General features: G+C 43.9%; 1 protein-coding gene and 1 non-coding gene across 2 annotated transcripts in view; both read right to left on the bottom strand.

Moving 5' to 3' along the window:
* Window positions 1-787: 787 nt before the first annotated feature.
* The window catches only part of SF3B3 (splicing factor 3b subunit 3), a 33536-nt gene continuing 7114 nt past the window's right edge, over window positions 788-27209 (bottom strand). The window contains exons 7-26 of the mRNA XM_036749474.1: window positions 26294-26431; window positions 25739-25842; window positions 23845-24010; window positions 22638-22733; window positions 20779-20851; window positions 15061-15212; window positions 14474-14629; window positions 13541-13696; window positions 12965-13108; window positions 12030-12152; window positions 11541-11695; window positions 9096-9270; window positions 8294-8499; window positions 8046-8202; window positions 6609-6734; window positions 5824-6036; window positions 5192-5290; window positions 2884-3027; window positions 2084-2188; window positions 788-1396 (exon numbers count right to left, since the gene is read on the bottom strand). Of these exons, the coding sequence (XP_036605369.1) occupies window positions 1256-1396; window positions 2084-2188; window positions 2884-3027; window positions 5192-5290; window positions 5824-6036; window positions 6609-6734; window positions 8046-8202; window positions 8294-8499; window positions 9096-9270; window positions 11541-11695; window positions 12030-12152; window positions 12965-13108; window positions 13541-13696; window positions 14474-14629; window positions 15061-15212; window positions 20779-20851; window positions 22638-22733; window positions 23845-24010; window positions 25739-25842; window positions 26294-26431 (2829 nt within the window). The 3' untranslated portion in view covers window positions 788-1255. The remainder of the gene's footprint in view (window positions 1397-2083; window positions 2189-2883; window positions 3028-5191; window positions 5291-5823; window positions 6037-6608; window positions 6735-8045; window positions 8203-8293; window positions 8500-9095; window positions 9271-11540; window positions 11696-12029; window positions 12153-12964; window positions 13109-13540; window positions 13697-14473; window positions 14630-15060; window positions 15213-20778; window positions 20852-22637; window positions 22734-23844; window positions 24011-25738; window positions 25843-26293; window positions 26432-27209) is intronic.
* LOC118845203 lies at window positions 26720-26808 on the bottom strand. The gene has a single exon (XR_005010068.1). It is a non-coding gene; the product is annotated as a small nucleolar RNA SNORD111 (small nucleolar RNA).

Below are 27209 nucleotides of genomic sequence, written 5' to 3'. Positions count from 1 at the left end.
GTCAAGAAAGAAGGGAGGTGACTCCAAAAAGCCATTAGCAAATTCCCAGTCCCCAGACGCTTTCTTCTACATCCATTTCCCATCGCACTTGGATACTGTATAGACTCCAGTGGAAATGGCATAGCTGCTGATGACTGGCTCTTGTTTTGAGAATACTTGTTTCTTTTAGCAAGGGTCCCTTTCTTTAGTTTTGGGTTCGAAGTCAGCTATGTGACTTGGCCAGGAATTCAGAAGTTATGTGACTTCCAGAACTTGCCACCACACTGAGAACCAATGTCACTGGCTTCCTTGAGAGTGCTAGATCTGAAGCCATCGTGGAGTGCATGTGAGAAATCCCTTCAAAAGAGCCACTGTGGAGCTGGCATTTTCTCAAAAGGAGACCCATTGATGGAATTAATGTAAAATATCTAACCATGGGGCCAAGGGAACAGTCGGCTTTGTTTCTCCAAATACAAAAGAAGGAAATTAGGCTGGGAAAGAAGATAAGAAATCCACCTAACTTACTAGATAACTTGAACTCAATTTAACCAATTGGAAGAAGGTGAGTGTTGTCTGCCCGATCTACCTTACGACAATAATTGTTATAACCTCCACTCGATTTGTATTTTGAATTAAGAGGGCTACAAAGTAGTTTGTGGCCTATGTGAGACATGAATGGCAGAAAATGTGGAAAAATTTAAAAAAAACCAACCAAACAATTATTTCCCAATCTTGCAACCTATATCTTGCTGAAATAAATCTCCCTTGTGGATTCCAGCCTTAAGCCACAAGGAAGACGATAAGAGAATACTTTTAAAAAGAATGGGCTTGTATTTCTTATGATCCAGAGTGGTACAATTCATGGTATTTGTACTACATAAGCAGTCCCACTTTCAGCTCTCCCCAACAGTCCCCACTCGTCCCCTTCTAAATTCAACATTGTACAAAACTATATTTACAAGAAAACCAGTTACAAATGAAGGGTGTATACAAAAATGAAGGGCACAGTCGGGAGGGAGGGAAAGGCAATCCAAGCAGGGAATGTCTCAGGCTGGGCCAGGGCCATGCATCACTGGAAAGAGTGTATGGCATCATCTCTCCATTTAAATGTTTTGAGATCTTAATAAATGCCCCTTCCTCCTGTCCCATGGGATCAAAGCAAAGTGATCACAAAGAAAAAAAGGAGGGAAGAGGGGATAAACAACAACCTGCATGTCCTCAGAACTCTCTTTTGAACACAGTCTTTGACATGCCTGGGGCAAGTCCACTGTTGGGCTCAGAAAGCATAGCGAGTACGGATATCTTCTAGCTTCTTTGAGACCTCAGGTGGTGTTCTGTCCAATTCTTCCGATACATTCTTCTGTTTGTTGGGCTCCATTGAGTTGAACTGTTCACAAAGGTCACCATCAATCACATTCTAACAAAGAAGGAAGAGAAGATCAGCACCCTAATGCTGAATCTTAACAACTGATATGAGCAAATGAATTCATGGTGAAAAATTAAGGCCTTCTCTCTCATGGCACCTTTAATCCAAGATAGAGGACTTGGGTTCAAATTCTACCTCTGATGCTTACTACTTGTGTGCTCTTTGACATTTAACCTCCTTAGGCCTCCCTCAGTTTCCTCCCCTGTAAAATGAGGAGATCGGATTACAAGGTTGCTCCCAGTACTGGAGGTGTGACTGTAAGATCTCAGAACTAGGGCCAGGGCTTTAAGTTATCCCTTAACACTCAGTCTAGATCAGTGGAATACGGGGTCTGAAAGAATTGTTTCTGGGAATGAGGAAGAAAGCTCATGACTCTTGAACTTTGGCCAGAAAAAAAAAGATAAGGCAGTTACTGGTTATGCCTCTCCTGAAGACAGGACCACATTAATCAATTCCCCCGAGGGAGGAGAGGTTGTAAACACATATGGATGCAGACTCCCACACCCAGAGCACAGCTATCTCTAACCACATCTGTGTTCCTACCTGACTCCGTCAATTCAGTCAAACTTATTTTGATTCTTAAGGGAGGGAGCAATCGGTAGGAAGAAGTCAAAACAAGTCAAGTAGAACCAGAAGAAAGGGTGGTAAAGAGGGAGTTCCCTCTCAGTGCAGACTCACCTTCACAGGGAAGTAGTAGGAACGGAAGCTCAGATGGTCCCTTCCGCAGAGAGGAGGATGCTCAGACCGCAGGTGCATCTCCACATGTTGGAAGAAGTCATGATCCTGAGAAAGAAACAAAACCGAGAAAAATTAATCTACATGATGAACTCCTGATTTCTGTATTCATCTCTTAAGACTACAGAATACATGTAGTCTGGCTTCAAAGAGCAACATGTTTCTACTGGGTATTCTAAGGCATTCTATTACTTCAGGGCAGGGACAGCAATATCCAGTGAGGGGCTAGAGCTAGGTTTATAAAAAGGCTACAGTCATCAAGAGGCAGGGACACTGGGACTGGGGAGGCCTCTGGCTCCAATAAGCACACCAAGGAAGGTCTTGCCTCAAACTATTCCTACAGACAGACCAGCACAAAAGTAGTGAACCCCCAAATCAGCTGACTAATGCTCTCTCAACGTAGGGTTCAGGTTTGGTGACTTTTTTCTACCTTAAGGGAAGACTCGATGACTTCTAACTGAACAGAAACCTGCACTCACAGCAGAGCCCACCCATAACCTTTCAAACATCCAGATTAGACAGCTTCCAGGACCCTACCTGCCAGAGGATCTCACCCACATGACTTAATACTCCAGTGAATAGACTGACTGCTGCTACTGTGTCTTCCTGAAATGAGGCATGAGGTCTAGTAACTGCTAAATGGGAAAGAACCTTCTGGACCTGCTGTTCTAGGCAGTGGCTTCACTGCAGACTCAGTAAATTACTCAAAGAAAGAGAAAGATCAAGTAATGATGTACTCTTACCTCATGGGATGTGAAAGGCACAAGGATCCCAATGCCACCTGACAAGGTAGTATAGACAAGGGATTCTGAGCCTCCTGGGATCAGCGTGGTCTTCTGTAAGGAAAGCACTGTTTCCCCTACATGATAATTCATGATTACTTCTGCCTGCAAATAGAATCACACCAATTCATGTCTTTATTAGTCTGTTTTGGCTTACCAAGAACAGTCTCCAATCCCAAGAGGGTGAGGTGGGCTTTACTCTTCAAGAGATGGGCTCTTCTCAGTGAATTAAACAATGGGAAAAAATGTCTGCAGTACATTATGAGACAAAAAACCCTGACGTTCCAAATCTAGAAAACTGGTGCAGATCTTCAAGATTATCAGTACACACTCTGCAATGATCAAATGGCAAGAAAAACAACTTACAGAAAAAAATCATCAATACCATGTTAAAAGATGCTCAAATTCCCCACAGCATCAGAAAAATGCAATTCAAGAGAGCCATAAGCCATGCTAGGCTGTGAGGAAACAGGCTTCTTAATGTATTTTTGTTAAGACTGGCTTCAGACAGTGATGTGGCCATAGGCAGCAGGAGTCAAGAAACTGACCCAACAATTCCATTCCAGGCACTGTATCCCTCAAGCACTTACAAAGGGACTTATGTAAAAAAAGGATCAACAATCTGTTATTATGTGCCACAAAGGTGTGCATATGCATACATGATGTATGTGTGTATGAATGTGTCCCACCTCTCATCTATGCCCCTTTCACTTCCCTGGGGCAGGCCCTCATCACCTCACACTTGTTATCCCCTTCTGTTTGGCCTCTCTGCCTTGGCTTTCTCCCCCCCTGAGTCCATCCACTACTCACATTTCAAATTCATCTTCCTCACATGCAGGTCTGACCATGTTACCACCTATTCTCCCCGACCCCATCCACTCCAGTGATTTCCTAGTAGCTCAGGGGTCAAATAAAATCCCTTCGAATGCCCAAGTGCTCCATGACACGGCTCCCTCCCGCTCGTCCAAGCTTACTATCTTTTGTTCCCTCCCCTGTACTCAATGGCGCTGCTGGCCTCCCTGCTGTCCTTCTCACAAGATGCTCCATCTCCTGACCTGGAATTCTCTGCCTTTTCCTGGCTTCCTTCAGGTTCCCTCCTGCAAGAAGGCTTTTCTGATCCCCCTTCACAGTCAGTGCTTCCCTTCTGTGGATTCTCTCCAATTTAGCCTGTCTACCCAGAGTGGTTTGTGTGCTGTCTCCACGACCAGACTGGGAGCTGCTGCGGAGCAGGGGCTTTGCCTGGCACGTAGCAGGTACTTGATAAAGGTTCCCTACCTTGAACTGTTATAGAATGCTTTAAAGTTTGCTAAGTGCTTTATGTATACAAAGTCACAGCAGCTCTATTTGTAATAGCCAAAGATTTGGCCAATATCCTGTGTCCAACAATCTGAGAATGGCTAAGTAACTTAGGGCATTTTAACGTAATGGTTATTGATGCCAAGGTTATTATGGTAAAAAACCTGGACTAAGTGGAATGAGAGCCACAGAAATAAAACTGTATAGACACTGACTGCCACTAGGTAGATACATTTTAAAGAAAAAAAAGTAGGCAGGGAAAAAATAGCCAAACAGAGACAAAAGTGGCAGAATTTCAGGTAAGCACATAAGAGGACCCAGGGAGGGAAAGGTTTCACAGCCAGACTGAAGGCTGAATCTGACCTAGATTCGAGTTCTACCTCAGAAGCATGCTGGCTGTGTGGTCTTAATCAACTGCTTAACCTCTCAGAGCCCCATACAACTTGCCAAAACTCTAAGGTGCAAGACAGCTAACCGAATCAGAGAAGAATCATTCCTGGGAATTCCCTACACCAACAAAGCCACAGTTCTGGACAAAAAGAAAACGGCTAGTGCGGTATTATGCAAGAGAGAAGGAAATAAAGGTCAACACATGACATTCTGAAAGATCTCTAAGAAAACTACACCCCCTCCCCCTTCCCCATATTTGGAGCCCCCTCTCCCCTCCCTGGGAACTTAGTATGACTTACAGAGATTATTTCATTGACCCCTATACCAAATCATTTTCACTCTACAGACAGAAAAACAAGCACCATAGAGAAGGGAGGCAGTCTGGGGGCTCAAACATCAAAGTGTGTGCTCTTGGGCATGAATGTGCCTGTAAAGTTAAGGCTCTATGCATGGAAAGTCCATGGCTCTAATGGAGCAGGTGTGTATGGACAGCTCCTAAGGTTTTTCTACCAGAGGAAAAGAGGGCAGACTAGGCCCCAGACCTGCCGGACTGATCACAGTCCTGGAGATCTAGAAACATTACCTTTTGCGAGGCACCATTGAGAAGCCCCCGGTCCCACAGGGCCTTGTTTCCTGTTGGGTCTTCATCCACTTCATCATTGGTATTGGGTGGGAGCCTCACCTACCAGGAAACAGACACACAAAAAGGGTCTCTTCTCTGCCCTGTGAGCAGATGTGTGCAATATCCTGAGCAGTGTGCCTGCTGGGGAGCTGGGACCTGGGCAGAAGCCTCCAGCAGCCAGTAGGTGATAGTCTATTTCCACAGTAGTTTTCATGTTCCTGAGAAACTGAGGGGCTCAGGAAGGGAAGCCCCAAGAGCTATCAGTGTTACAACAGTCTTAACATGGGGAAGAGGCTTTAAACTCACCAGGAATTTGAGCGCACACACCCACAGTAAAGAAATTTGGCTGTGGACAAGCAAAACTTCCAAAAGAACCTAGTCTGGCTCACAGACCAGTCACCAATAAATCCATGAGTATAAATAACATTGGTGGGCAGTGGGAGTTGATGAAAATGTTTCTGGACTACAATTTGTTTTAAAATCCAACCATGAGCCTGTTTTAAAGGTGGCAGATCTCTGTCCTATTGTCTTGTCCCCCACCATCCTGACGATTCTTTCCCACCTTGCTAAAACCCTTCAGCAAAGGCACTCACCACACAAATGTTGCCGAACTTGTCAGCCCCAGCCACAGTATCGTAGTCCAAGAGGCTGGCTGTTGTGACCCAACGGGGATAGGTGTCATCAGCAAAGATGATGAGCTGATTTTCATTGCGCTTGTATCTGACCCAGATGAAACTCTCCTGGACATCAGACACAATGACCCGGTGTCCAATTGTCTGGATTCCCGAAATATAGTTTGCAATGTGCTGTGAGAGGAGACAGGGTGTGAGTGAATCCTAAGAGTTTAGGCAGAGACCACTGGATTCTACCTTTCCCTGACCAGAGCACACACAGGGCCCCAAAGCTGGAAGCCAGTGCCAGCACCAACAATGATACCTCACAATGTTTTACGTCAAAAGTTCTGAGCAAACAGCGACCATAGCTCAACAGCTTTCTGCAGCCCTATTATAAAGCCATGTGTAAGGAGTCTTCCAGGTCTCTCTAGAATCTAAATCAGTGCCTAACAGTGCCTGAATATGACATCACAGGCACCTGACGGATGTTTGTTGATGGACAGCTAATACCACATCACATCTCAAACCCTATTACCAAGATCCTGAGCAACAGATTCCTAAGCATTTCCTCTTGGTATGCCAATCCACCTTCTTAACTTTCCCAAGAATGACCTTTTCATCAACATCCCAGGAACTGGGTTTTGGATCAGCCCTTCAAGAGAACCATGGACTAGTGCTTACACCCACCACCCCAAACTCACCTCTCCCTAACATTCCTTACCTACTGCCTCAGTTTGTCTCCTCTACCCTGACCCCCACATTACCTTATTCTCACATTTTCGGAGCAACTTCTTTTTCCCGAGGTCATAGACCCGCAACAGCTTTCCCACGCCAATCAATACCCTGCCCTGGAACGGGGCAATGGCTGCAGGGACCTCTTCGACTGGGGTCTGAACAAGAGAGGGAGGAAACATATCTCAAGCACCACCTTCCGCAGGAAACCTTTGCTCATTCTGCCAACTGGCAGTGCCCACCCTTCCAAAATACTGTGCCTTCAACTCCTTTATATTTATTCTCTAACACATACACAACACACATGCTCATTTTCCTCATTAAAATGCCCAGTGCCTTGTTTTTCACTCTTTGTACCTGTAACCTTAGAACCTAGCACAATGCTTGGCAGTAGTGGGCACTTAATGCCTGTCAACTGACTGATAGCTACTGTCAGATGTCCAGTGCCAACCATGAGCTCTGACTCTGAGGCCCAGAGATTAACGCCTTCCTACACATCCCAGGCACATGGCAATAAGATGCATTGCCAACTAGAACTTTTGCTAATCTGAGAAACAGGTTGCTATGCTTTCGTGCTTTTGTCTAAAATATATTTTTCTCCAAAAGGGGAATTTGCTTAGCACAGTCTTATTCTACCTTAAGTCACAAAGAAGGCAATCAAAGTTAACTTCTATTGTGCAAATGGGGAACAAAGGTTCTGAAGTTTCATACTTTGTGTGAGTCACCAAGGAAATCGATGACCTAACTGGTAACAGAATCTGGGAATTCTGACCGCAATTCCAAAGGCCTCTTCTAGAGAGGAAATGTCAACTTAGTTGGGTTCAGCTGCTGCCTCCAAGTAACAGCAAGTGCTGGGTTAAATGCAGTGTGCGGGGAGAGGGGAGGCAGGGGGAGGATATTCATGAAGATAATCAGCTGGATGCCAGACAACCTAGAGGGGACTGTGTACTTTACTGCTCTGTCTGGGCTTAGCCTTTTCTATCTGAGAATGAAATTCACCAAGTCCTATCACATGTAGGAGAAAACACAAAATAAGCAATTTTACCTAAGGATAGAGCTAAATGCACCACATTCGTTAAGCCTAGGCAAGTCTCACAATACCATTTACCATTTCTTTGGAAATGCTGGTCTTGGGTTATGCATTGATCCTGAAATGAGCCAGACCAATAAACAAGGGGCCAATTCAGTCTCTCCCTGGCGTGGGCAGCTAATACCCAGCAGCGTTGGGTGGGACTTCCTGAACTCTGTGAGTGTGTGTGTGGGGGAGGGGGGGGGGGGAGAGAAAGTGGGGAGGGAGGGAGGGAGAGAGAGAGAGAGAGAGAGAGATAAAAAATGCCACTGTCCTCTCAGGAGGGGGCTTTGGTCAATCACTGAAATAGTCCCAGACTAACAACAATGAGGAGCATCAATACAAAATAAAAGACATTTTTACACTTGGGGAAACTGTCAGTAGATGGGTTCTTTCTTACCTTGTGCAAAAACTCTAGTTTCTCTCCACTGTTCACAAGTTTATAGGTATAGACAAAGCCTCCAGCCACAGATCGGGGGTTCAGAATGAGGTCTTTGGCTACACCCACCAGCACATACCAATCATCACCAGTATTTGCGAATCGGCATACTGCCACACTGTGGAGAGAGAAGTCCTCAGGGATAAGTCTCAACCCAAGAAATCTCCAGCCCCCTCCTATACAACCCGACAGCTCCTCAGGCTCTGTACCTAAAAGCAGCCTCATTCTGTTCCAGCTGAACAAGATCCAGTGTGTTTCCTTGTATGGGATTCATGACTCGGACCACAGAAGCCCACTGCCCGTTGCCTGCTTTGGGGGCTCCGAAGATCGATTCTGGGAGATTTTCATTCAGGAAGGCAGCGGCCATCTCAGCAGCCAATTCTCTCTCATCTTCCCCTGCTGCTTCTACCATTTCCTAGGATATAGAATGGAAGGCAGGAGCCAGAAAAAGGTCAATGGAAGGGGGTGAGATTAAGGTCAGGAAAGAAATAAAAACGTTGGGGCGTGTGGAGGGAATTTGTGCAGGCAGAACAATCTCCCTAAATGACAGGCTTTTGCCTCCCCTATTCCAGGACACAGTATGTTTTTCTACTTGACTGTAGTTTTGTTTGGATTTTTCCTGCTCATGGAGAAAAAGACCTAGTGCTGAGGAAAATAAAAGCTGCTTGTCTTGATCAGGCCAGGCTCTGACCTTCCCCCAAATAGTAAGAGCCTTTACCTGTACGGGGGAAACTGTGTTGTGCTGAGGCCTCAGACCTAGGTTTGAAACTTCTGCTCTAATATTTACTCTTGGGTGGTCATGGACAAGTCACTTAAGCTCCGTGGGCCTGGCCTGGATTGTGTCTAACACCCCTTCTTATAGTTTCAAGACTTTTGGTGCTCTGTTTATGAAGGCAGCTGGCCCAGGGAGGGACCTCCATCAGCAAGGAGGTCAAACATCTTGATTCTAGCCATATCTAGCTGTCGGTGCTCCACTCCAGGGCCTCTCCAAAGGCAGGGAGGGACCATTACCTCTGCCATCTGTTGCTTCCTCTGTGCTTTTGTGGCCTCAGTATAGGCATTGTGATCTGTCTCAATGATGATAAGGTTGTTGCTCTCAGGGTGGATGACAAACTTCCTTGGAGTGTACTGTAGGGGAAATGCTACCTGATTGAAGACAGCACCGAGCTTCTCCAAAGCCAAAATCCTAGAAGGAAAGACAGGGTAGCTTATAAATGAGTGAGAAACACATGCCCAGAAATTGGAGTTGGGATAGACCCAAATCTATCAAAGTCGAGGCCCAGCCATTTATACCTACCTCTAGTGCTGGTGATAAGTAACACAAACCAATAAAAGATCCTGGATTGGGGAGACGTGGCTATCCAGGGGAGCACATGTATAGAACCCACACATCCCTGCAGTGGGACCCTCCTGTCTCTGGCAGTCACCTCTTCAGTACCTCTGCTCTTTGGCAGTCTCTTTCTTGCCTAAGACCATAATAACTGTCTCCAAGTTGGAATATTTTTCTCACCACTATGAATACACACTGAAACTCAAAGGACCCATTCTGAAACTGACCTTAACCAGTAAAGTGACCTGAGAAAACTTGTGCTGACCTCAACTCCTTGTACAATTAGTGGGTTCTTCACTAAATGTAAACTACTCCAGCTCTGGGACATCAGACACCAATGCCACAGGGGAACAAACAACTTGGAGAGAAACATGGGGGTGGGTGAGCTCCTATCTCTCTGACAAGTCACAGAACAAAGGGATACACTTTTAATGTCCAAGAACTCAAGAATCAGCCCAATCAGCCCAAAGGAGCCCAATGGAGACCTAATTCTCCATTAGCATTCTGTATTCCCTAAAGGCAAAAAGGCACTAGACTCTTGGGCAAGTTCTCCCATCACTCTGATGCAGCTGATTCTCTCTGCTCAAGTCATCTTCACATTGTCTGTCAGCCTAATGGGCCTCACACCAGGCTTCATGACTCATCCATCACCTCAAACTGTCCTGTAATCTTATACTATTCCAAATAGCCAAAACTTTGCTCTGTAAACTGGAAACAGGTATTTGTGCTTTTCAAATGGGACTAAGAAATCCTGTTTCTAAGAGTTGTGTGTACGTATACACACACATATATATATACACACACACACACACACCCCTCTGACCTATTCAGCTTCATCAGGGAGCATAGCACCATGCAAAAGTCAAACACACACAAAATTTTTCCCCAGATTAAGCCAATGAGCTTTTCTCTAGTCAGAGTTCTTGAACGGGACAGATCAAGACTCTATCTCCATGTTCCTTCTTGTACAGCTGCAATTTCAGTTACTCACAATCCAGTGAATTTCCAAACCTGCGCTACCCTACCCCTTCCTCTCCCAATGACCTAACAAGGTCATTCCTCAACCACCATATAAACATTAACATGATAAAAGAAATAGCACTGCCAAACAACTCCAAAAGCCACCTTATTACCAGTTCTTACAGCCTCTTGCATAGGTCCTCTGCACCACTGAGGAATGGGCACAGTAACTTTGAGCTTAACAGAAGAACAATCAAATGAGGAAGACCCTATTTCAAGAACAATCCCGAGGCTCATTCTCTCTTTTAATTCTGTTGCTGTCAGTTTCTAATGATAACTGTCCTCATGTCCCAAGTAAGAGACAACTGTCCCAACTGCATAAACTATTTGTGGGTCTTTCCATTCAACAAAAATAAGTGCCAACTACAAGTAAAAATCTGTATCAAATGCTTTAGGGATACAAGAACGTTCAAGAAATTGTTCTCCTCAAAGAGCTTAGAACCCAATGGGATAAAGACACATACACATGTAACAATGGGGGACATACATGAAGTGCCATATGATTACAGGAGTTCAGGATGAAGAGACCCTCTGGCTAGAGAAATCTGGAAAAGCTCCAGGAAGGAAGCTTGAGCTGGGCCTTTAGAGATGATAGAATTTCAGTAAGTGAGGCCAGGGAAATTCCTTGTAGAGGGGACGGCATGAGCAAAGACACCAAAAGCTAGAAAGCATGGCACATCCAGGGGACAGTGATTAGACCACTTTACCTTTGGTGGTTAGTGTTTACACAGTGGTACAATGATAGATGTGCTTGAAAAAAACGGGTAAGGGCTAGATTATAGAATGGCTTTAACGCCAAGCTAACGAGTCTGGCTTCTACTCAGCAGGCAATGGAGAACCATTATTAGATCCCAGAAGGAACGGATTGCCTTGTTAAATACTAAAACTTGGATCTAAGATGCTAAATAAAAGCTGAAACTCCAAACACTGAAACTTGGCTCCATAAGACTAGAATTTTTGAAGAGCCAAGGCTCTAAGGCTTTTAACTACATCAGTGGACCCTGGGAAACAAATATCCGTAGATAGTATCTTCTTCTGACAATCTCAATGTGCCAATATTGTGGTAAATTACTTCCTCAGTACTCCTGTTGGGTTACAAAACTCACCTTAAAGTGTTGGTAGAGATGGCCACAATACCCTCTGGACACTGCTCAGATGCAAATCCAGATGCAAACTCCAGGGTCTCATAGGACAAGGGGGTCAGATGAAAGCGGGACTGGTAAGAATAGCTCAGCCATGAGCGGCTCGACATAGCTAAAACCTGAATAAAGAAAAGTGTCCACTCTGAGCAACAGTCAGATTTAATGCTAGGGTAAGCTGCTGTAACCTTGCTATAAATATTCAAGTGGCTCATGCAGAATTTACTACACAATTTACAAAACCTTGAAGAATGTCCAAAGTGAAAGGGAGAACCCTAAGGAAGGCACCTGAGCCTACAAGCCCTGTGTCTCTCTTACATTCCTGAAAGAGCTCTATGCCCATGAGGTAAGATGTGGGGCATTCTTAGAAGGTGCAGGTATTCTATGGTGTGTTTCCTCACCTTCCACTTCTCGGTGCCGTTTTGTACTAGCAGGCTTAGTTCCTGCCTCACTTACCGCTTCCTGGCCCTGCATCCGGACTCGGAAAAGCTTCACAGGGCGAGAGCCCAAGTATCTTGTACGGGTATCAGACAGATCACCAGTCACAGGGTCTAGGACAGTCCTTAGCAGCACACCATTCTGAGCAGAAGAGTAGAGAAAAGTTTGTGGTTATAGCAAAAAGAACCTCAGATGATTTATGGTAACACAAGAAAACTCATTTTGGGGAAGTCCCTCTGCAGCCCCTGGCTCCACCTTGGAGCTTATTTGCTTGGTTATTTCTCTAAGAGAGAAAACAGCTTCGTTGGGGGAGGGGGGGGGTGAAGACACAGGCTCTGTTCTTCCTGTTCACAGGCATCCTCGCCCAGCTGACAGACCAGGGCCCTGGATAAGGCAGGATGGACCCAACAAATGAATTTTCAAAACATTTTGGGCAGTCTAATAAAAATGCAGCATATAGCCAACAACGGCAAAGCACTGTCCTTTCTGGAGCCTCTGCTGGGCCCCTTGTGCAGGGAGGCCTGCTACACACTCTGGGAACTGCTAGTTTAACAACCCAGCTCCAAGGCAACTTGTTCTACAAGCCCATCCACAACCAGGGGTCCTGGCCTCAAATACTGGTGTGGGAACACTGGAAGGGTCTCTGACCTGACTGGCGACCCAAAAACATTTCCAGTAGATGTTTTTTAAAACAGACTTCTTTTAACAGAGTGCCAAACTTCACAAATGCAAGCCTGTGTCCTGAGCTGTTCTCTGCAGACTGGCTGGAGATCAGAAGACAGAATCCACAAAGGAGCCCCCCTAAGCTATGACCTAAGTTTCTCCACCTTCTTCAGCTGGATTACCACCTCTGGTGACGGGTCACCGGAGACACAGTTGAGTAAAGAGAACACAGGCAACGTTGCTCAGACGAGTGCCTGAGGACATGCCTTCTGAGCCCTTGAACCCCTTACCTGCAGCCCAATGTTTAGGTAGAGGAAGCCAATGGAGCCCCTTTCCCCCAGCTCATCTTGCTTCTCAGCCCCACCCATCTCGACAATACACAGCGATTCTGGCTGGGCTGGGAGGGCCTGCATGCTCAGCGGCTGGAGGCAGTCCTAGAGGAGATGAAGGGGATAGGATGAGTCTGGATATCAAGGAATGACTCACTTGGGAGCCTGTCTAGAAGTCCAAGGCTCTCCAGCCTGCTTAAGGAGGCTTCCAAGGAAAAACCAGGGCTGAGAGAACCCTGGCTTCTTTTTGCTTAATGACTAGCGAGTGGTCAAGCTAACCAACATGAGAGTGATAAGGACATGCAACCTTCCCTACAAAGATACAGGGTCCACGCTACCTGTAATAAAAATCAATGGATGGATGGAGCTAGACTAACAAAGAAGCCATAAACTCTTTTTCACTTTACCCCGTATCAGCATCATGATCCAACCCCCCCAGTGGACCCTAAGTGGGGTCTGTACCCCCCCAAGGGAAATTCAGATTTGGGGTGACCCCTTCAGTCAAACTCCAATCTACTAAGTAGACACGGAACTCACCGAAGGGTCCAAAGAGATGATTCGAACGGTGTTGTCGACCAGCCCCACAGCCAGAAAACGAGAGCGTTGCTCCCCAGGAGGCACGTTGGCCAAACTCATGCATACTACATCTGCGGACATCTCCTTTCGCTCAGTGTACTCATTCAGCTGTCCTGACTGCAGACATAAGGACAGGGGAGTATCACTACCTGCATACAAGGATGGGAGGTGGGGGAACCATTCTAGCCATAACCACATCTAAGATTTAATCAGCATAGAGGATTGGTACCACTGATACCCAATGACATTAGGCTCAAGCCCTCTGAGAGAGCCAGTCATTTCTCCATAAATTACACTAACCAAAAATGAAAACTGATCAGTTTATGACAATATTCTGGGTCTCAAAAGACCTACAAGTTTGAGATCTTAAGACAAAAAAATCTCAACCTCTGGGCAAACAGTCAATGATTATAAGGCTCGATTTTTAAAGAACATTAGCACAAGATTTACAGGCAAACAAAATAATACATACTGTGACGTGGCCATGCCCACACACTGTAGCCCTCAAAGGAAGTACGAATTATCAGCTTCCTTTTGGGAAAGGTAAGTGAGTATAAGAAATGGGCCAAGTCTACAGGAATCAATCTGCATCATTACAAGAGGCACACGTATTTGAGGAGAAGAGAGCAAAGTCGAGATCAAGAGACTCATGTTATGAAGCTATTCAAGGTGTTGACTTCTCTAAAGCTGGCGAGAACCAGACGGAAGCTCCACACTTTAGTTTGGATTTCCAGAAAGGTAGGTGTAGAAACTTAACAATCACAAGGGGTCCAAGGTGAGTGGGGTTCCAGCCACTTGCCTAAGCACCCTGGTCCACGGCCAACCACCCTGACATTAGATGTCCCACACTAAGTCCTATTTGGGAAGGTAGATGAAGGTGTTCAAGGAACCTACGGGATCCATCTCGAAGTAGACCAGCTCTCCTCCTGTCAGGGCAATCACCACCTGCCGCTGGTTTACTGCACACTTCACAATAGTTTTCTTTCCCGGGGTCTTCCACTCATTTACTCTCTTATCTGCTCGAATGTGCCGGATGCCATCTGGATACACCTAGAAGCAAAAGCAAAGGAGAAACACATTTTAAAGTTACTCTGGCCACTGCCCAAAATGATCTCCAATCCCAGAACTGGCAACTCAGGCCAGTAACTTCTGAGGTTACAAAAATGGGGCTCATAGGCCCCAAAGGAAAAGCAATGTCAAATAACAGTTTATACTTTGCATTCCCAAGTTGAGATATTCAAATCTAATTATCTAATACAATCTTACAAAGTCCTCCTGAGATGAAGATAGTTTAACAGATAAGAGTAATTGAGACCTAGAGAAAAATTCCTGGTCCAAAATCTGAGTGATTAAAATTTCGATATAGTATACTCTCTTGGGTTAGTCTATTCTCTAGCAAATCCCCTAAATTTGTGTTCCACATCAGAGTGACAAGGGGACAGAGTAAACAGATTTGTCCTCGAGTTTCTGAGTTTCCTCACCTGCACCAAAGCATCATCCCCTAACAGGGAACAGGACAAGGTTGGAGTGGTACCCAGAAAGCCAGAGTCTGTTACTTCTTCTACAGTCTCTCCAATAGAAAGTACCAGAGTGGCATTCACGAAAGACACGATGATGTAGGCATCAAATTCATCTAAGGAAGGAAGGAGAAGGAAGAGGGCAACCAGTTAGTTTGGTGCAGACGAGATCTGTAACCCCAAATGAATACATACACAAGGTAAAAGAGCTCCTCTTCCAGCAACCTGTCAAGAGCACAGCTCTTCATATCTGTGGTCATCAGCACACAATTAAAATATTAAATAGCACAAGATGAACCAAGAGCAGATCATCAAAATGATAGGGACTATGCCTGAACACTCAAGCATCTGGGGAAAACTGCTTCCAAAGTAAGCTGAGTTTCTCAATCTGAGCAGAGAGGTACCCCAAACACTGGACATTTATTGATATTTGCCTCTAATGCCACCGAAAATTAACATACCTCCCCAGATATGGCTGCTTAATGTTGACATAGGGCTCTAGGGAGAACTATAAAGCAACCCACTTTCCACGCAATGAACAGGTATCACATCACTTTACTGGCTACCAAGTAAGAGTTCATTCCATAGGAAAAACGATTAGATCCAGGGAGGACTCCATATTACTTCTCTCCATAGAAGCTAAGATGAGTATTTCATGAGAACACAAGCTCCAAAGGGTAGAAGAGAACAAGTAAATCAGTAATGAAAAGACTACCAGTCCCTTCCAGTAGGAATGACATGGCAACACTGGCTGATTGGGGTCAAAGAAGGAGTTTGTACTGTTAGTTCTTGACCTTTCTGGGAAATAAAATTAGGATTTTTTACTATTAAAAAAACAGCAACCTATTGGCCCAGACCAAGCCTAAGAGGACACAATTTTCCTTTAGAGAAATGCAACTGGATAAACAAACACTAATGAGACTCTTTAGGAGGCCAGAGACCTTTAGGTACACGTGTGTGTACACACACACTCACACTCTCTTTCCCCAAAGGAATGCTCTCTCATGCAATCCAGCAAGTTACAGGCCATTGGCTTCCCACATATTCAGCTCTTCGTAACTTAGAACATAGAAGGCCTAACCAATTCTGTACAAATGTTTGTCATTTAAATAATAGTTGAGTAAACAAGTAAATTTTAGACCTTATCCTTTCAACAGGTAAGTAAGAGAAAGCACTGAGGCAGGGGGATGGTAAAAAACAGAAAGGTCTTCTGCTGAATTCTGATATTAGAGTAGCTAGTAAATAACTAAAGCAGAAATTGGTCATTTAATTTTCTGGACACTTTTCAGACCACCTTGACCAAGTGTTTTTCTTATTTAAAGATGACCCTCCTAACAACAGTGCACATACTTACAAGTTTTCCATCAGTGATGAGGGACTGCACTGAACCATCCATATTACTGTCCAATCTACTTTGTAATCAACAACAAACACATCTGAGATGGCCAGCTAAGGAATGCACATTGTGCCTAAAAGGACAATTTTTCTCTATAGAGCAGTCACCTGGGTCACATAGGTAACCAAACCCAGAACACTGGTCACTGTGGCACTCTATTCACGTCGCCTGAGCTACGATTACTCCAGAGACAATGACTGCACCGATCAGAGCACTGGAACCTAGGGGAGTTTCCTGGTTCTGCCACTACCACCTGTGGGAGGGTAAACGATCTCTACCTTCTCAGGGCTTTGACTTCCTCGTCTGTAAAATGAGGAAACTGGACTGTGTGATTCTTAGAGTGCCTTCCAGTTCTAGATTCTATGAATACAATCAAAGTTTTATATTTGGCAGGCAGACTAACAGAAAGTAATGACAGACCTTTTGTTACACACACATAAGTATATGGAGGGGGGAAATCACTCATACAAGAAACCTATGAATATTACATTAGATGACTCAGTATCATCAGCAACAGTTGAAGGGAAAATGCTGAAGTCTCTTTCCCAGAGGGTATTGTCTACGGTTAGATCAGAAACTTATAGACTTAATTTCTACTACAGAAGAGTGCATGGCCTTGGAAAAATAACTGCATTTCAGTACCTCTGATGTAAGTGGAGACAGATGCCAGATGCTTTGAGAGCTTCAAATGGAGCTTCACATGATCAAACTATTCCAAGTACTAAATGTCTTATAAATAAGGATAGGATTTTCCTCCATTCTGTTTTTAAAAGCAAAGGACACATTCAAAACCCAACACTATTTAGCGCATGCTTGATGAACCTGGCTACATGTAAACCTTGAGAATTCTTCCTTGGTCAGAGCTTCCTGGCACACTTTTAAAAGCTCTGGTAAATGCTTGGAATGGCTTAATTAAAAACAAGATTGACATATTCTTTTTTCTAGTTAATGGCAATTAATCCTAAAGGAGCAGTGTGTACAAGTAAATGAAAGAAATTAAAGAGCTCTAATTGGGTAGGATTTCTAATCATGTGACTGGGCTTAGTAAAAGTCCATTCCATGAAAGTAAAAGGGACTGCATCTTTATTTTGGAGAGGACAAAGCCCACTCTGGGCACAACAGAGCTAACCACAGGATCAGAAGCCTGGCTCTGTTACCGACGTCTCATGCTACAGGAGGATCAGGATGAGATGGATGGTGTTGCTGCTGCTGCCAAGCCTTTACACTCCCCCCAGTAAGTTCAGTGAGCTCAAGACTTTTAATTGGTATCGAAACAGACCACTGCTTTCCCCACTACTTCAAAAGAAGGCCCCTTCCACATTCCTTAAACTTAATGTCATGAGGAACAGCCCCCATACCCTGAACTACAGCCAGGAAGAGCCAATGTGGCCTCCTCCCCTCAGCTGCTCCAAAGTAACAGTTAACATTTTTTTTTTTAAAAGAGCAGGCCTCATTCACAATGGCTGACCAAGAAGCCATGATCATATATTTATGCTACCCTGCTTGGTAGGATTAATATTAACTAACCAATCAAGCCTGTTCACCTGTAGAGTTCTGGACCTAGTTAAGCTTCATCCCACAGCAAAATTTACTCATATGTCACTGACCCTAAGCTCTTAAGGAGGAAAACTCTTAAGCACAAGAGGGCATTTGGGACTATCTGCCAATTCCCTGTCCAGATTCTGGTCCAAGCAGAGACCTTGTCACACCAGTTAATGGAAAAGGCTTCAGTTTCTCTTTAAGCTTTAAGAGCAACTAACCATTGGGGAAATGCTTCCAACAGGAAATGCTCACGACTGCCCTCTGCCCAGCTGCTGTGGCTGAGCACTGAAGACAAGGATGGAAAAATCCATCTAGATGGTTCAATACCCAAAACCCCTCTCACCCTCTCTTGGACAACTAAGTCAACTGCATTTTTTGCTTTTCAGTTAAATAATCTGCTATCATGCTGCTCTTTCTTCCTTTGCCTCAACCAAGTCCCTAATATACTCAACAAGTCTGCTCTGGGGATAAATCTCTCAGCCTATGCCAATTACAAAGAATAAACCTGATGTTTTCTAAGTATGTTTTTTTTAGGGTTAGTGAGAGAGCCAGATGAGTCATGGTCCCTAAAAGCTGTGGGAGAAGAGGGAAAGTACAAGGCACCTAATTTCTGCCTCTGACCACTGAAGATCTGGGCAGGTGGGTTCACAGTATCGTTACAACACACGGATGTCCAGCTGCAAAGTCACTCTCTGGGAGGTGCTCTGCTGGCAGGGCAGCCCCAATACTTTTTGCATGTTCCTCTCCCTGGGGAACCTGTGAAAGCCCACAGTAGACCCTAGCCGTAGGTACACACCTGTGGTGATCAGCACCTCCACCAGCCACCTGTGGAAGAGAAAAAAAGGCTTGGTATTGGTAGTGTGTATCACCAAGTACCAGCCAAGGTTAGTATTTGCCATGAAGACTGCAGCATGTGGCAACAGAAGGAAAGGTCACTCAACGGCAACACAACTATAACCTGGGGTGTCAGGAGAAAAAGAGCCTATGTGGATAAAACTTTGTTTCATTTTTGCTTTTCAACCAAAAGAGAGGAGAATGATGATTCCCACACTGGTGTTCTCTCTTCAGCCTTGGAATCCTCAGAGCCCTCAGGACTTCTTATGGTAGGTACCACAGAAGCCCCATGTTACACATTATCTGATTTTTCCCCAGTGGATTCTGAGTTCTGTAGGAGTAGGGTTTAAATTCCATTCATGTTTCTAACTTCCAGGGTGCCTACTAGAGAGTACTGTACACACTATGTATTCGTTGAACAAATGAATTCATGAATAAACAGGGTGTGGCCTTGTCACAGGCAGGAAAGAATTAGAACTTCCCATGTTGATTACTGGGAGAGGGCTCAGGACCCACAATCTTTTGTCCAAATTTACCATAACTAACACCCTTTCTCCCATAAATTTCCGCATCTTAGTGATCCTGGTCAGGTCAAGATGGTGTAGTCTCTCATATTGTACTTTTCTAAAAACCTGCAACACTAGAAAGTCACCATGTCAAAGGAATGGATTTTGCTGTTGCCTCGAATTCACTTCTAAGGACATCACAAACAGCATTAAAATGGTTTTGGAAATTCCTAGAAACTCTGAAAATTAGTAATTCACCAAGGCCCTGCTGCTTTCATGTTCCAAGCAATTTCTTATATTTATATTACGTAGCCAAGAGAGCAGCGTAACAACAAGACACTCTGAAACCAGACATCGAAGACGGAAACGTCCTTCCTCCTGGCTGACAGCTCCTAAGTATTCTCCTTGTGACAGCCCAGTGAGGCAGACGTAGTGCAGTGCAAGCAGCATTATCCCTTGTGCAGAAATGAAGAGACAAGCTCCTAGAGGCTGTGATTTGCGCCCTTCAAGACTGACAAAAGGGGTAGAGCTGAGGCTCACAAACCCAGTTCTTGTGACAGTCCACCACTGCATGCTGCCTGTCTCTTCTCTCACCTAGCATCTAAGTCCTCCCTCCACAAGAGGAGGGAACAACCCCAGAAAGACGTCTACCTCACTCATCCCTCAGAACAGTATTCCCATGAGGGGGTCCATTAGAAGAGAACAGGTGAGTGACAAAAGAAAACAGGCAGATTTGGGTTTTAGTGCCCAGGGCTAGAAACTCCCAGGAACAAGCTCTATCCACATTATTGCCTCTTCCTCCCCATTCAATCTCTGGGTAAGAAGCTTTGGTGAAGTGTACCTCCTGTAAGAGGTCTCTGTTTTCAGCTAAACCATCAGCTTTCTTTCCTCAGTCTCAGCAGAATGTTCTGTCAGAGTCTGGTTTTCTTAAATACAATGCCTGCTGAGCAGAACAGACTCTTGGAAGCTCCGCCCACCTGCCAAGTTACTAACATCTATCGGGCACATTTGGCCGAATAATGGTTATCAAAACAGGAAATGAGGAGATGCAACTATTGCCTTGGAGCTGAAATTTGAGTTAAAGGGAGATATACTGTGGTGTCTCTCACTGGAACCTGGGAGATCCATCCCTGCAGGGAACATTGCCTGGTGCAATCAGAAATGTTTTGCGTACCGCTATGTGGCATTAACATGTGGCTAACTCCTTTCCTAACCACTAGACAGCATCTTGTCTAAGTAATCTCCAATTACAGTGGGAGCTGCCTCAAGAGAGAAAAATCAGAATGTAAAAAGCCTATAGACGGTGCTGGGTCAAGTAACAATCAGAAGCATCATAACTGCAGCCTTCTAGGGTCATGGGCCTCTGCACAAGGGATCGTACTTGGCTGTTAGGAAGTTACCTACCTTCAATGTGCCGCCGTACGGTCCAGACAGCATTGGGGTTACCGGGCAGCTCAGAGACGGCCATTTCTGACACCTGGTAGAGAAAGGGACAAAGACTGAATCTGGCCAAAAGGAGGACAGTCTTGCTGCCCACTGACTGGATGGCAAACACCTGAGGTCAACTCTCAGGATCTTCTCTGTGAGAGCAGGCAAAGAAGGGCACACAGAGAACCCAAGAGAGAATGATCTGGTGTCGCTAACGTGATTAGTGCCTGGACTCACTATTAACCCCTACTCCTGCTGGGCTGCTCAAAAGTAACACACATGAACAATACCATGATGCTTTTCCTCCTCATCCTGAGGTAGAGGGAGCCCTGTCTTCTCAAAAGCCACCAACAGCATGCTCGGAAAGGCCAGCTAAGCTAAAAAGCTTATGAGTACAGGCCTAATCATGGATTTTGTCCATCATTCAGAAAACCAAAGTAGCTACATTCCTCAGTTCATCACCATCAGCTCAGTTGCCACCACAGAAAAGACTATGTGGGGCAAAAGTAACTCACAAAGAATACCCAAGAGGGCTATGACCTGTTATAGGAAGGAGCATCCTCAGAGCAATGACACATGCTTGATAACGGTTCTTTTAAAAATTAAATGTAGCAAATAAATGGTTTTTATTTGATGGCCCACAACACTGCCCAGTGCAGTCCAAACTAGATAAAATGTAGTTCCTATCTGATTTTAATGTGTTGATGTACTCATGATTAAAAAATATGTAAATGTGTGGTTTCCTAAATCACAGAGCAACCTGTTGGGATCTTTGTGTGGTTTAGTGGCTCCCATTTCTCTCTGGTTTTGACACCACTGCTCTACACTAACTGGGGTCCATGTGACAGTGGTATGAAGATATAATGTATTGACTACCAAGTACTAACATAACTAAGTCCGTTTTGAATGCCATAGGAAGAATTCCAACCTGTGTCCTTACACGTGATGTCTAGCCAGAAGGTCCACAAGACAAAACGGTAGAAAATTTCAACAAGAACACCAAGTCAATGGACTTAAAAGTTCAGGACCCCATTTAATTCCAAAGTGAATGATTTGACAACACAAAAGAGTCTTAAGTTGTTTAAATTTAGGGGTAGAACAGGAGGATAGTGGGGTTGGAAATAAGCTGAAGTGACTAAGTGAGGGATGGGAATAATGATAAACGTGGGCCTAAAAGGTAGGGAGGAAAGTGTTAAGGAAAGTGTTACGGACAGAAGACTGTACATAAGGCCAATGAAAATTAGCAGCCTGCCAAAGGGTTTTGCAAATTCAAAGACTATTTCAATTTTTCTGGAAGACTAAAAACCAAAACTTGACAGAAGTGTAGATTCTACTCTAGTGGAACCAATTCAAGTAACTCTTTCTACAAAGAATCCCCAACAGAAGGATGCCTCAGGGCTCATAATGACATTTTCCAGGGTCATCATCTTGTGGACCATGAGCCGCCCCTTTGGCTGCACTTTCTCTATACACAGATATCATGTGTAAGGACACAGGTGGGAGTTCTTTCTGTGGCATCCAGAATGGACTTAGTCACGTTAGTGCATAGCAGTCAAGATGTTACATTTTCATGCCACTGTCTCGCTGACCCCAGGCCTCAGACCTAGAGAACCCCGTGGCTTTGGAGAAGTTAGTGTAGAGCAGGGGTGTCAACCCCAGATAGAAATAAGGTAAGACAGGGCCGGAAGAGATCATTCACCTGGAAAGTAGCATTTTTTTTTTATACTCAACAGACCAAATCCTAACTTTCTTGGACTATAACCAGAATAAAAGCATATCCTGTCATATTGTTGTTATCCCATGATCCCACTCCATAACTTGGCAATCCACCTTACCTCCAGTCCATGCCTTAAAACCCTTAGAGAAGATCGTGGTCCCCTGCCACAAGCTACATACAGCTGTGGGGTGTCTTCATTGGCCAAATCAGCAATCTGCACAGAGTGAGATGATTAGGCTACACCACTCAGCTGAATTACCCAAAACCAAGCAAGGCCAAGCTGATTTCAGCTGGAGTTAAACTGACATTTCACTGGGTTGTAACATGGCTCCCCTAGCTCCAAAAAGGCAACATCAATTTTGGAGTCAAAGGAGAGAGCCTTTCACTGAAAATGTCTTCAATTTCTGTGACCAGCACAAAATTCTTCATTTAATCAAGTAACAGAATAAAACTGAAGATAGCCTGCTCCAGGATTCTCAATTACCTGAGATTCAGGGAAATTCCCTCCAATCTAGGGTGTGTTACACTTTACTAAAGTACCTTTTCCTTCCTTTATTAAGTCTCCATTCATTTCCTTCAACTACAAATTTGTCCAAAGTGGATTTAGAGCAGACAATTATTTTCTCCAAGTCACTGAAGGAAAAAAATGGCTAATTAGCTAAATAGGAACAGTGGTCTTTGATGTCATTTTCTGTTGCTCTCAGGTCTATCCTGTTCTCAAGAGGGCAAATAAAAGTCTGAATTAAAAAACATAAAAAGTAAGAAACTCTTTCCAGATCCCTTCATAGAAAAGAGATATGAAAAAGAAATCAATGTTCTGGGCCAAACACTAGCCATGTCCTAATTATTTTGGTAGAAAAATTCCACTTTTGAAGCACCCCTATGATAACCAAAATTCCCCCCATTTGTTGTCTTGTCCCTCCCTGGGGAGGTTATTATTTCTAGGGAATGACGTTCAATTAAAAAAGATTTGCATATTAAATGCCTATTATGTGCAACATCCTGGGTATAAGATTCAAAAACTCTCTGCCCTCAGGAAGTTTCTATACTATTAGAAGCAAAGCTATACACACACTCCTCCCACCTCTCAACCCCAGTAGTTTAAGGGGTTATTTAAAGGCAGGCTCAAAATTCTAGGCACGTTCCTCAAAGAAACACAGCCACACTCCCTAGAAGAGTGCCTACAGTTCTTTCCCCTTAGGAAAGGCTTATAAAAGCCTTGCAAATCCCAAAATAGCCAGGGAGAAAAAATGTCCATCTCTACAGGAGCTGTTGGTGCTTCCTTCCCATTATACTCAGAACAGAAGAGAAGGACTGGGCTGTACCTGACAGAACAGAATAGGGGAGAGACTATCCAGTTCATCCACCAACACTAAGTTCTTGAGAGGCCGAGGCTGGAAAAAGAATGTGTCTCCTTCTTCCAGGGGCATGGCAGATGAGAACTCAGGTTCTTCATCATCATCACCAAGATGGGCAATCTGATACAGGTAACTATGGATGAAGAAGAATCAAAACTCTGGTCAGGGCATTTGCTAGAAAATGGGAAGAAGAATCTTGTCATGAAAGAAGAGCAAAAAAACCCCTTCTTGCTCCATAAATATCCTATATTAATTGTAGCAGAGATTGCTCTGTGGAGTCAGAAAAATTTCAAAAGTTCTGCTTATCAGTATTTGGTTTTCTTCATTATTATTAAGCAGAGAGCAGAGCTAAAGTAGCTTATTGAATATATACCAACACAGTATTCTTTGAAAGGTATAGTAATATCAAAGAAGGAAACACTGATAATTTTAGAAGTTGCACACATATATACAGGTTGCATAAATATGACATGTATAATCTTGGTGAAATAGAATGAATAAAAGAAACCCACAGGATGGCCAAACTCTCGTTCTAGTCATTATTCTCATCTTCCACATATTCCCTAACAAATGTGTCTGACTTCTGGCCCCTGGAAATTTACTTTGTCAAACAAAAGTCTGCAAGGGAGAACTACGAAGTGCCCTGGTTTAAAAATGCAGTTAATTTATGCTGCTAACAAGCAACATGATTGATTTCCCCTTACCATGCCAGCCTAATTAACAGTGTATTGGTTGAAGGGCAAACCAACAAAAGGAAGGAAAACAATGACAGAAGGTAATTAGAACTGCCAATAGCAACATTCCCTAACTTCAGGCTACAAAGATGAAAATGCTCTTAGAACCCACAAGCAAAGAGGTCAAATAAGTCAGATATCGAGCCCCCAAATCAGACAGATAATTAGTAGGCAAAGCTTGGACTAAATCCCAGACGGCTAAATCCTAGGCTGGTGTAACAGAAAAAGCTCCCAGCTAACTCTCACACATAGGATACACTGACAACAGGCTGGGTCTTCAATAACTTAATTTGCTAAGTAGTAAGAGGACACAGGAAGATTTCTGAACCCTCTGAGCTGAATGATCTAATGAAAAGCTTCTTTCTGGAAGATTACTTTCAAGTCTGTGTTCATGATGAAACAAAGGAAAGAGTTAAGAGGGTACACTGCAATGGTCTAGGCAAGAGACACTACAAAGAACTGGCAGGTACTGATCATTCCTCTCATTCTCAAAAAGGTTTGGAGAGCAGGTTACTGGGAGAGAACTAGCGTGCTATTCACAAAAATGGGAAAGTTAGGACAAACTAATCTGGAGGGAAAGCTCACTACAACATAGATTTGGAGCTGGAAAAGACCTTAGAGATCACCCTCATTTTACAGGTGAGGAAACTGAGGACTGGAGAGGGTAAGTGACCTGTACAAGGTCACACAAGAAATAACTTTGGTTCAGCCATGTAATGTCTGAGGTACCAACAAGACACCCTAGTAAAAAGTATTTCAATGAACACTGATTTAAGGAATGAAATTTAGGATTAAAGGAGATAGAGATCTGGAATGAAATCATAGGAAAAGTACAAACAGAAGTTAAAAGCCAGAACCCTGAAGAATGCCCAGAGTTAGGAGATTAAGATGACAAGAAGCCATCAGGGACATCTGTCAGAGAGGGAACAGCAACACCAAGACAATGCAGTGCCTCAGGGGACAAGGGTTTCAAGGAGAAAATGCTACAAAGATAAGGACTGAGAAAAGGCACTGGAATTAGTGACTTAAAACTTGAAGTTAAGGGTTATCCATTTATATGCTTTGCAACCCTCCTGGACTACAATCTTCTCCAGTAAAACTGATTAAGTAGGTTAAGAGTTACTCACTGATTTCCAAATTCTGATGCCACAAAGAGGAAGCCTGTTTTGAGCACACACATAGCAGCAGCCACAGGGACAGTATCAAAATACTTCAGGCGGATCTCAGTAACCTGAAAGGAGATGAAATGTGTAGCACATTAGGGGACCACTTGGGGGGTTTCATGTCAAGTGTACGTTATGAAAGAACTCTCAGTAGCACCCAAAATACCAGGAGGTTGAAATGAAGATCAAACAATTCTTCTAGTTGTTACATGGTGAACCCATAAAGATAAAAGCAGGTAACATCATATGGCATTGCCCTCTCTCTGCCCAACATAAAATGAAGTAGAGAGAAGAAGCTCTCTACTTCACATGACTTCTATAAATCTGACAATCTCCACCCAGAAACAGATGTCTAAACAGACATCCCAACTAAACAGAATGAACTAGCTACATAAGCGTCAATGAAGGGAAAGATAAAATCAAAATGTAGGAGGAAACAAGAAACCCTAGCCAAGCACATTCATCATGAACATTTATTCCAAAAGATAAAAATAGTATCTCACTCCTTTATCTACTTACCATGTCTTCATCTGTCTCCAAAGTGATTTTGAAAATATCTCCTTGCTCAGTTTGTGCCAAAAAGAAGAACATAGACTTGGTCTTATGGGTGGCAGAGCAGACAAAAATCATTCCTCTCTCAGGGTCATCCAAGTCATTCTAACAAAGGCAAACATAAACAACCAAGATCTTAGAAATGATACTTTTCTTCTCCGAAAAATCAAGAGTCTGAAGCAGAGGCCAACATTTTAGCCACAGAAAAAATTGCCTCAGAGTAACAAAACAAGTAGCTACCTTTTCAAAAAACAACTCCTGAAACATTTTCTAGAAAAGGGGCCAAGTTCTAACTCAATCTGCCCCACGGCATCAATAGATGCCTCAACAACATTACCGAAGAAGACTGGCCAGCATGGCCTTCTCTACCAACTCGACCATATTTGGGGCTCAGAGCCTGATCAGATTCAGAGAGGTAAGTTTTGTCTCCAGGGAAAAAAAAATTCAGAGAATAATCATGAAGTAATCATCATTTCAGGCAATGAGCAAAGTCACAAGGCATTACTATCTATCAATCATCCATCCATCTCTTCTCTTACCTTCTCCCCATCCAAGTTCTGAGAACTCCTGTCTCATTCAATTTCTTCAAATTTCACCCCCTAAGTACCCTTCCTCCACACCCAGACCCAGAGCCCACCTTTCAGAAGCTTACCAACCAAAGCGTCTTCTTGTTTCCCGAAATATGGGACATTTCCCCTCCCACAGGGTAGTCAACCTTATGAGGGCTCAATACGTAGAATGAAGGTAAGACCTAGCAAATCCTATCAACCTGTTACCCTCTTGGGAATAAAAAATAAGTTCTCTTAGATCATATAATAAACTATTTCCTTCCATGTTCCTTCTCCACTGCTATTCCCAAATATCCCTCCCCTTAGTCCCAAAA

The sequence above is a fragment of the Trichosurus vulpecula genome, chromosome 3, assembly GCF_011100635.1.
Source record: "Trichosurus vulpecula isolate mTriVul1 chromosome 3, mTriVul1.pri, whole genome shotgun sequence".
Classification (NCBI taxonomy): Eukaryota; Metazoa; Chordata; class Mammalia; order Diprotodontia; family Phalangeridae; genus Trichosurus; species Trichosurus vulpecula.
This window is presented reverse-complemented; position numbering and strand designations above follow the sequence as displayed.